The sequence below is a fragment of the Micrasema longulum genome, unplaced genomic scaffold (genome assembly GCF_059751315.1).
Source record: "Micrasema longulum isolate JH-2025_06_02 unplaced genomic scaffold, ASM5975131v1 h1tg000509l, whole genome shotgun sequence".
NCBI lineage: Eukaryota > Metazoa > Arthropoda > Insecta > Trichoptera > Brachycentridae > Micrasema > Micrasema longulum.
Genome location: NW_028277706.1, coordinates 155,962 through 167,597, shown reverse-complemented (window position 1 = coordinate 167,597; position 11,636 = coordinate 155,962). Strand labels below are relative to the sequence as shown.

Genomic DNA, 11,636 nt, shown 5'->3' with positions numbered 1-11,636 from the left:
ACGAACAAGGCTTTAGTGAATTTACGCTTTTCAAGTTGAAGGGCCGACGGCAACGTGAAGAAATCAGCGTCGAAGATCGCGTAGAAGACAAACAAGTTGTTGAGTCTAATGGATTAAAAGTTATCAACATTTCTAGATATAATGAAACTCTAGAATACAGTACGAACTCCGTAACTTGGAAAAAGCACAAAATAATCAAGAACTTAAAAAAGCAACGACAAAATTAATAAAAATAATAAATATTTACTTTCTAATTTATATTTTACCGTCTAATTTGCGATGTATTATTTAATTATTTCGTCAGCTTTTAGGGGTATTTATTTATACGCAGGGTTACATACGAACACGCCTAAGTTACATAAATAATTTGATATCAGTAAAATGCATTAATTTCCCAGAAATACATTAATTATCCACAATATTAATTGATGATCGTCTCCAAATGAAAAAAAATACATTTTATTATTAGAATTTGCAGAAAATGTGCTGGTTAAAAAAATAATAAATACTCGTAACTACACAGTGTAGGTAGATACGTTATATTTCAGTACACATAGTGTTATTATTTATTTTAGCGATTCAATAATATAAAAGTAAAGGAAAATAAAAAAAAAGCATTGGTAGTCAATAATTAAATGTTTTTACTTCTTCCAAAAACTAACAATAATGAAATGGTTTGTCCAGGACGATACTTTATTTTATTTTATTTTTACATTGTGTACGCCTTATATAAGGCAACTAGAGTATCTTTGATGCTTTTGAGAATTGTAGTTAAATTGAATACAGGAGTCAAAATATTAGATAATGTTAAAAACATAATATATAGGTATTATATTATAGTTATCATAAATATTTATGTATGTTTAAAAGTCAGTATTATCAGGTCAATTATTATATTAGGCGGGACTTATTTATTTGGTTTGAAAATAAATTAACCAGTAAAAGTGTGTGCAGTTTGATGTGAAGATACTACTACTGACAAGAGTAGCTAGCATAAATATGAATTCTTTATACCTTTATGGTTGTAATCAAACAGAAAATCATATTTTCAAAACTTTACAAATAGAAAACTTTAGATAAATAACTTTAAAACATATTAAAAAATATATTTTGATATTTAAATTAACCTACATTAATTTACAGGTACGCACTTATTAAAAAAAATAATTCAGTCGATCAAATGAATAAGGTGTTGATATGATAGGTACCTAACCCAACGCTGAAGCGATTTAGGAAATATCAGTGGTGATATCGTTTAAGTTACTTTCTTCTTCAGCTGGTTGATATTTTTCGGTAAAAACTCTCGGTTTCGCTTTCGAAGTTCCAATATTTTCCGCTTCTTCAATCGTATCCGGAAGTTTGATATGAAGAGTTTCCGGGAACGTCAAAATAGACAGACCGGATAGAATAGCGGTCACTCCGAACATTATCATCGGTAGCTCGGGTAAGTAAACTTCTAAAAGCGGAGTCTGCGGAGCCAGCATGCTGCCGAACCTGCCCAACATGGAGCAGCAAGCCAGGATGGAGTGGCGCAGGCTCGTGGGGAACAGCTCCGCGGTGTAGATGTACACTACGTTGAAGGAAACCGTGATGAAGAGCTTCCCGAGCAGGTAGGCCACGAGGCTGAGCTGCTGCTGGCCAGGAGGCAGGAGCAGGAAGGTGAAGCAGGACAGGGCGCTGCCCACGAGGGACAAGCACAGGCACAGGCGGCGCCCCGCAGTGTCCAGCATGAACACCACGATGCCCTGCGCCGGCAGCTCTACCAGAGACACGAGGATGAAGTTTAAGTATGGGTTGTTCTCGTTTCCCATTATAGAAACGGCGTTTAACGAAAGACCGTAGTAGACGAAGGCGTTCGTCATCCAACAGCAAGCGCAAATCCCGAGTCGAATAAGAAGAGGGCGGGATTTCAGAACTGATTTCAGAGGAAGCTTTTTACTAACGGAAGTAACCACGGTCGGTGAGGCTTCGTTGTTTTTATTTGCTTCTTGTAAAAAACTTTCCTTGGTAATGTGTTCCAAATATTTAGTTACGCTCTCAGATAGCTTTACTTTATTCATTTTGGCGGCCCTCTTAATTATGTCGCTAGCTTCTCTTTTCCTTCCCTTCACAATCAGCCACCTGATGCTCTCGGGAAAAGCCCACAGTGAGAGAACCATGACCACCGATGGTAGATAAGTAACGCGAAGTAGATGTCTCCAGTTCGGTACCAACCAGGCAGCAACTCCCAGGGAAATAGTGGCAACTCCGCAAACTAGGTTCATAATTGTACTAGCGTATACTCGTTTCTCCGGCACCATGATTTCAATGCCCAAAACAAAACTAGCGCTATAGGCGCCGGAGCCTACGGCGTTCACCAAGAATTCGAAGAATAGGAAAGCTCTATAATCGTTAGCGTACGATTGCGCTACACCAATAATTCCACTAAGAACAGTCGCGTATATCATAACACTGCGTCGTCCTACGCTATCGGAAATTAAGCCACTGAAAGACAAACAAACAAATTGACCTATACTGTTGATCGTTCCCACCAGAGTCCTCTTCCATTTTTGACACGGAATATTGAATTCTTTTATAACCGTGTCTCCGGTTCCATATAAAAATTCGTCACACGGCTGGGTCGATTGGTTGCTGTAAATATCAACATTACAAACACTAGTGAAATTGGTTTCACTTTCGTAAACTGCGTGTTTACTATATTGTTCGCACTTGGAAGGTATTTTATCGCGATACGGTATAACATTGGCCAGCCACGGAGGTTGGAAAATGTTTTCTGGTACTTCAGTTGTGGGGGGTCCATCGCACTCGGGAATATAACAGCGGTACTCTGTGTCGCGAGCGGTGAATATGTAGATAGCTCCAGTGATAGAATTGAAGAAAATGGCGATTGCGATAAAAAAAAAACTGATAGCGTGGAACTTTCCATGACCAAGTTCCGCGATAATTGTATCGACGTCGATACTTAAAACACGGGACTGTCTTCCCATCTTCAGTTGTATATCGAAATCGACCAAGGCTCCCGAGCATCTGAGAGACGCTGTTCTATCTGCGACCTTACACTATAAATCAGCCGGGAAACACCAATTAACTATCTCTGGTGTTCAATCTTCTTGTGTCGGAAATTCAGTAATACATGGTATTATTATTTCTCTTCTGTGTTTATTTTACTCTTACAAAACAAAATATTTACGGCATGTTTTTAAATTCTAAATATACCTACACAAAAAACATTATTTATAAATGATTTAGTATTAGTTGGTTTAAATAAGTCCATGTTAAAAAATATTAGTAGGTACATTAGTACTTGATTTAAATTGCTCCATGAAGTACTATTGCGCTTCTACAACAAAATATATATATGAAAAAATAGAAAATCTTTAATGCGAAACAGCTCTGGGAAAGCAGTGTTCTTCTGAAGTGTCCACTTGGAAATCACGGCACGTCTGAGAAGGATGTGCAGAGCAGAAATAAAGTGGATAATTCCCTGCAATCTATTCTCTTGTCATTTGGGAACATAATATGGTAGGTCCTTTTAAACCCAGCGTATCAATGATAGGTACTAACCTTCAAAATCCACAAATTATTAGATAAACTAATCGTTTCCTCTTAATTCGCCCTTTCGCGAGTTTTAAAAATAATTGTTAGCAACGAAAGATTAAGATTATTTGATTCTCAGTGTGATTCCGTTAGTAATATTACAATAAAAATTTAACGCTTAATTTGTATTTTATTATCATTTCCTTTCCACCCACACACACATCTGGCGAAAGTTATTTAAAAATCATACCGTAGTAGTTTGAGGAACTAATTGAATAGATTATTTCGAAAATGACCAAAGTACGAAGTCAATGATTTTACACGACATTTTAATGACATAGTATCAAAACCATAAAAATAAAACTAGTTTTATCTGCATGGACTTCATTTGTAGGCATATTCCAATAATATGGTTATGATTATAAATTTTAGTTAAATCCGATTTTTGACACAATGTTTTTTTCGAAATACCGCTTATAATCATCATTTCTCTATCCGCACCTAGTGGGGCATATGGTACTTCATTGGTATTGGTACTCCAATTGCAGCGTATCTCGATCATTTTTTACATGGAATGTGAGGTGTCTTACGCTTCAGGTGCTAGTCCAGGAACAATTAAATATTTCAGATTTCAGCGTAGAACCACATTAAAAACCAATATATTTCAGATCCACTCTGCATGGTAGGCGAAGGCGCCAATACCTAGGCGGACTTATCTCCACACGATTTCGTTTTTAATTTATGTACCGTAGAACTTCGTTTATCCGAACTCCAGCAACCCGAATTGCCAAATATCCGGATCGTTATCAGGAAATAAATAAAGGAGATGTTGTGACAGCAAATAATATCAATATATTAAATGCAGAATGCTGGCTACGAGCTTACCCAGATGCTTACGGGTCATAGTGGGTTCATGAGCTACCTGCATCGCTTCAAGCTCTCTGAGATCAACAGCTGCCCATGCGACGATGAAACTCTTCAAGATGTCCCTCACCTGTTAATGCATTGCCCCTTTTCCAGCTTTCAAAGACAACAGCTGGAGGCGCGATGCAGAATCCTGGGTAAAGATCTATGCGACATCCCATCGGTGATAGGTAATAAAGAATTCACACGTATCATACATGATCAATATAGTATCATACATGATTAATATAGTGCAGGCAATTGGTAAAATAAGCCAAAGTAGGGAACAAAATGCCGAACACTCCTATATGGAACAGAAGGCCAGTTGACTAATACCAACAGGCCGGCTTCTCCTGAAGAGTTTTAAGTGGTTTCCTCTCCACGTGAGCAAATGCTGAGAAGTTCCTGATTGACCCGCATTAGTATATCCCTCCTGATCCCAAAAGTTTAGATAAATTTAAAGATATTTAATTGCAGAAAAATCTACTTTTTTTAAAATGTAAACCTTGTATATTATAAGCAAGGTAAATAATAAAGCAACTCCCATAGAAAAATTATTTAAAAAATAAAGAAAATATCAATATATTACAACAGAGGTTAAGAACATTTTATAAAAGAACATCTATAGAAGGGATATATCAGTTTAGGCATTTCAGGGGTTATAACTTATCATTGCCTGGTTTACCTGACCGCTTTACGCACTGTGTTACATTCACCATTCTGAATATATATCTAATGTAATATATTAATATTAATAACTCCTTAGGGGGTCAAATCCAGTTTTTGTCTACAAAAAATTGGACAAACTCAAAATACTGCTGACAAATAGTATTAATTAATAAATTATTTCGAAAGCAATAAAAAAGGTGATCTAAGGGTAAATTTTGCGTTTTCATTCAAAACATTGCTTTTATTTCAATCCAATCATCCTGGTGCTTTTGTTCCTTTCGTACGTTCGCTTACCTACAAGGGCATCTGACAAAATACATTACTTGCTCTATATTTAGAGCTATTGTGATACTTTTTGTTTAAACACTTTTTCAAACTATTGAGTCTTGTCAATGTCAATATCTGACGGATTAAAAGTCACTTTGTTGTTACATACATCGCGCGTCGTGTAAAATATTTTCATAGTTTGATAAATAAAGTAATTAAGTAGATAAATATAGATTGTTGGCAAATAAAAATATCAGGAAACCATACTTACAACTTTTATTGTATTTAATAAATCATAGGTATTTAAAAAAAGAATGAATTATGAGACAAAATAATAAATCAACAATGAATAATTTTAAATTCTAATTATATCAACCGATACAATTTCTCTACGTCGAAATTAAAGCTTAAAAAGTAGTGCTTAAAAGAAAAATAAGATGAGAACCTAGGTAAAAGTATTTTTTAATCTTGTTTTTACCTAAATAAATAAATATGACACTATTGCTAATATATCTAAAGCCAAAAAAACTAACATGATTATAAAAAAAGGTATTTTTGAATTTTGCCATACGGGGCCGCGATTATAAAGGCTATCTTCATCGATACATATCGAGACGGTATAAACTAATTTAAGGACGAAAGTGTATATATTTGTATGAAAATTCAAAGTATCTTGGTCGGTAACCTATAGTTGAACATGTTTAGAAAAAAAAATCAAACATACTATATTTTTCATACAGAAAACATAATTTTACTTTGGAGATAAAATTAAAGATAAATTTTAACTTCCTATTAAATACGGACGCTGGCATGGAATTCAAATTTGAATTACAATCATAATGGTGACCTCCGAGGTGTAGTGGTCAAGACGCTTGACTCACCCACGGAAGGTTCCGGGTTCGATTCCCGTCGAAAACACAAAAATTCAATGTGATTTTTCTCAAGCCTGGGTGTTTTGTAATATAATTTACCACTGTAATTGGGCCTCCTGGCCTGTTGTTGTGCAAAAATAAAAATAAAAAATTATACTCGAGTTTGACCAAAGTAGCCGATACACCAGGAGTGGTATTCTGAACGCATTTTAACGCGTATTTACGTACTAAATACACGCTAATAGAGCGATCTCTTCGCGCGCAATTCCGTTCAGATTACCAGCTCTGAGGCGGTCAAAGTTTTAACCGATACGGACGACCTGCTTTTGAAACTTTTGGCGGCAGTCTACTCACACTGAAAGTAGTCATTTACAGTCTAAAATAAGTTCAAATTGAAAATAAATATAGAAAATACAATATCAAGTTATTTTAATAATAGCAATTCAGTTTCAATGCTGCAGAGCAGCGTTTATTTAATAATTTAAAAATACATATAAGAATTTGTTATCCACTAAGTCTAAAGATCTATTTTCAAAACAGAGTTTCAGGACTGGATTTTTCTTAGGGGGCGGGGGGGGGTTCGAGTGAAAAAATCCTTGATGGTTTTTCGAATATTTGTATAATATTTTAATTGTATGTTCTTTTATATGTTGATATGCCATGTTTTTAATGATGTTTTTATTATGTATAATATATAAGTATGGTGATATGTATGTTGTTAAGGCTGTAGTCTGGTACAACAAACTCAAAATCAGGAAATCATACGATTTTGCCATTTTAAAACGAATGTTAAAAAATATACATAAAAGTTTTATGTAACTAAAATATCATTACTTTTAGACCGGCAGATTACGCCATTTCAAATTTAGACTTAACTTAGGTATTATTATAACTAAGTATTGAACTAAAATTTGTTGTAATGATAATAAGTTAAACATGAAAGTGGCCTAAGCAAAATTAAATTTTTTTGATTTTGAAAAGAAATACAAGCATTTTAAATCACATACATTTTTGTGACATTTTCCTTTATTTCTACATAAAATTATGCCTTCGGTAATGCTTAAAAAAATTAATTAAATGCTTTAGTTAAAAACTTTTTTATAGAATTTTGTTCTCTTTTATAAAAAAAAAGAAGATAATTCTTGTTGTAATATTTAATTTATAACATCTTATTTACGTTTTTATGACCTTCAGACCTGTCCTTTTCGGGGCTATATATATTCGTTCTAACTCAAAACGGGACTTTGGTTCCATGGAGTTAGGATTTGTGTCTCAACAAACGTTACATAAATATATTGTGAATAAAATTTATAAAATAAATTAATGATGACTTCACACAAACATAAAAAGGAAGTAAATAAAACGAGGTGTCCTTTATTTAGTTTTATTAACGCAAGCAATTTGGTTATTATCAGCATTACAATTCGTATATATCAACTAATTGGTAGTAGGTAAGGGGTGCGCTGGAAACATGACATTAAATATTTACATCAAGCCTATCATAATTTGATTTATAGCTACTTACAGCTATTCGTAAACATATTGCCAAATGAGCATCTGTCAAACGAGAGCTACGTTTTGTTTTAAATGCATTCATTGTAAAAAAAAATAGATTCGCAGAGCAAAGTTGATTTGAAAAAATATGTAAAATACGCCGCACATCTCCACTAACATGGATATTTTTTTCACAAAGTAAATATATAAAAAAAGACCGGCTGGCGACTAGGAATGCATACGCGGTCGGCAGGTCGCCAGGTCGGCCGCCCATGGTACTGGTCGATTAATTAGATCTGGCGAATTCAATCACGTTGAATATCAATAAGCGTGCATACATATTTGCTCTGCTATAATTTGTGCTGTGAATTTTAATTACACTGTATTAATTATTATTATAATGAACACAACATATTAAATTAAAGACATTTTCCTAGCTGATTGTTTTTTATCACACTAATCCAAAGGGGATTTAAAAAAAAAAAAATATATATATAATATTAAGATTTATTGAATCAATATTCTGTACATTAAAAAACGTGTTTGTGTAAGTTTTGCGAAAGTACTAGATAATCGACCTATAAATGATTACATAAAATAAACCAAAAACAGGGTGCTCTTTAAACGCTGTCACATCCAAAACCACGATGATCAGTATAGACAAGAAGACATATTAGAATATTTAAAAAAATATTTAGAACAAAGAAAATTTTTGAAAATAAAAATATTAAAAAAAACAAATGGTTGATAACTTCTGCAGGGGAGAAGCGAGGGGGGCGGGGCCGTGCTGTTGACAGCGTATCAGCCTTCCCCTTCCCGTTTCTCTCCTGCAGAAGTAAGCAACCATTGTTTTTTTTTTTTTATATTTTATTTTTTAAGATTTTAGTCGTTCTATTTTTTTTTAATGTGCCAATATGTCTTTTTGCTACTGATCATCGTGGTTTCAGATGTGAGAGGGTTTAAAGAACACCCTGAATGAAATAAATAATGAAATAAACCGGTGTTTTTAATCCATAGCTTAATTAATACACATCAAATACATATTATTATATTTTCACTGTTAAGAATCGCAGTGAAATTCAGATGAACGCAGAAGCATACTGTGTATATTTTATTATCATATCATTAGCAACTAACAAATCAAAAGTTGTTTATGTCACGCTCATAAGCGCGTCTGAGCGCGAGAGAGACAGATATTATTTTCATAATGCGTATGCCATGCGATGTCATACGTCATACCATGCGTTTTTTTCACAGATACTACACAATGCGTTTGTGTAAGTTTTGCGAACGCGCCTGCTTTTAATAATCGACCAGTATACATATACGCTATATTATACACTCACCACAATCATGTAATTTTATCACAGCACAGATAATTTCTCTGCTGTGAATATTTTACCTATTATTATTTATGTGGTTGCGTATTTAGCGTTACACATAAATATGTAGAGATCCCTTTAACCTTTCTCAAACCGCAGATCAAATGTTAACCTATGTTCAAAATGAAAATTGATTATTATATAGATTATTTTTCCAACCTGATAACTTTTTATTTCTAATTTAAAGTAAAACGCATTCTCGTATGTTCCTGTGAATAAAATCGTTATTTTATTTCAATATCGTTATATTGAAACACGCAATAAAACAATTTAGCCCTTTTTGCCACGGTAAAAATTAAGGCCCATTTCATGCAATCGTGAAAATCCATATGACGTACGATAAAATTACATAGGGTGGATTTATTGTATCGTGGCGTAATGGTCAGCGCATTTGCCTACCATGCAAGAGGTCTCGGGTTCGATTCCCGACATGGTTGATTTGAAATATATATATATATTTTTTAAAAATTTATTTGGAAGTTCAACAAGAATACATTAAATACATACATTTTTTAAGTGAGCATAACTAACGTTCTTTACATATATTCTCAATTATAGAACTCCAACATCTTTCATAAATTATATCAAATAAGAGTGTAAAATCAATTTAAGTAATGCTAAAGATTAAGTTTAGTGAAAGGTAAAAATAAGGAAAGATTTTTTTTTTTAAGAAAAGAAAAGAGAAATTAAAAACATATAAGATATAATAAAATAGACTAAAATTAATTTACAGACACAAACATAAGGATTAGGCATTTGATCTAAGATACATAGTAATGTTTTTTTTATAACCATTTGCTCTATCATGATAAATGTCAATGTTAACTTTTTTTTCCATTTTGTTATAGAGTCTTAACATACTTGCAAGAGGGTTAAAATGTTTAAAAGGGTGTTTTGATACTAGAATATTTCATAGTCCCTGGACTGGTACCTGAATTGTAAGACTGATCATCTTACCTTCATATAACAAAAATGATCAAGATACGCTGCATTTGGTGTACCAATGCAGTGCCCTATGCAACATTTGGTGCAAAAAGGGATTTTTTATTTATTTTACTAATATAATTATACATTTTTACAGTTTTGAACATTTCAATTTTCTTATTTTTACTAAAACTAAAATCCCACTAAGCCACTTTCTATAGCTTGTTGGTGGGATTTATATTTATACTAACTTCTATAATATTATCTACATTTATAAAAACAATGAATTAACAGATATAATTAACAGCCGGAAAGATCACAATATACAACATGTGTGTACAAATATATTTTTTTAATACAAAAAAGAAAAATTTAAATATTTACACATAAGCTATTATTCATATATAAACTTTTGACTGAGTAGCTTCTCTCTTGTTTTGCTCTTGTTACATTGTGCGTTAAATTTAAGTTCTTTCGGCAATAAATTAAAAATGCTAGGTACTAAATATTTGAGAGTTCTATTACCATACTTTACATACTTTTGGTACTACCAAACGAACACAATACGTGCAGCGTGTATTAAGGTTGATATAATGATGAAATGATGATGATGATGATGAATTTTATTTTATTTAACGACGAATCTCTACTCGATTCTCCTTTGCAGAATTTTTACCTGAGAGATCCCACTAAATAAATAAATAATTAATATGATAAAATCAATTCATTCCACTTCCCCGTGTCATGTAGATTCGTACGACCTTTGTGAAATCGGCCTATTCTTATTTTTATTCTGAAAAATGGTCAGTCACGGCGACCAAGCCCAGTGCCGCGATTATGAACGCTATCTTCAACTGTACATATCGAGACAGTACACTTAACTTCTGTACTATCTCTATCAACCTCGGTATGTTATGTTCTACCGACTTGTCATCTCGACGTTATATGATCGAATCCAACCAATGAATGACCCCGAAAATTAAGTCCACGTTCCTTACTTTATTAAAATTAAAAATAGTTCTCATTTATATTTTAGATAGGCTTCTGTGATAAAAAGCGTCCACTTCAATGCGATTATAAACTCCAATAAATCCCAATTCAAGCAAAAAATGCTTGCTTGAACATGATTTTTATGTGACTTTCGACAATTATCAAGACTGTATGCTTAACGATCGTCTGTATTTATCTACCGAGCGGTCATAAAGCCGGCTCCTTTAACGTCTCGATACGTACACTTAGGAAGATAGTAAAACAGTTACTAAATTATTTTTTTATAGTGGCAACATCTCTACGCCAAGATGCTCAGATGTTAATAGGGCAGAATCTAGCCACATTATTTGTGCACTTAGTCGTTCGTTTTCAAAACTAAGTTATCTCAGAATTTAATTCGATTTCAACACTAAGTTGTCTCAGAATTTAATTCGATTTCAACATTTACTTATTTCTATATCATATTTTTAATAGGCTTTTAAGAAAAAAGGCGTCAACCTCAGAACGATGAAAAATTTAAATTAATCGTAATTAAAGAAAAAATTGCTCTGTGGAATAAATTTTTGTCACTTTTAATGCGTAGATATGCGTATCGAGG

At 33.3% G+C, this 11,636-nt stretch overlaps 1 protein-coding gene across 1 annotated transcript; it reads right to left on the bottom strand.

Moving 5' to 3' along the window:
• Positions 1–643: 643 nt before the first annotated feature.
• On the bottom strand, positions 644–3,019 carry LOC148280950 (organic cation transporter protein-like). The gene has a single exon (XM_088227530.1). It carries the CDS (start codon positions 2,985–2,987, stop codon positions 1,230–1,232), a length of 1,758 nt encoding a protein of 585 aa, XP_088083656.1. The 5' UTR covers positions 2,988–3,019; the 3' UTR covers positions 644–1,229.
• Positions 3,020–11,636: the final 8,617 nt, after the last annotated feature.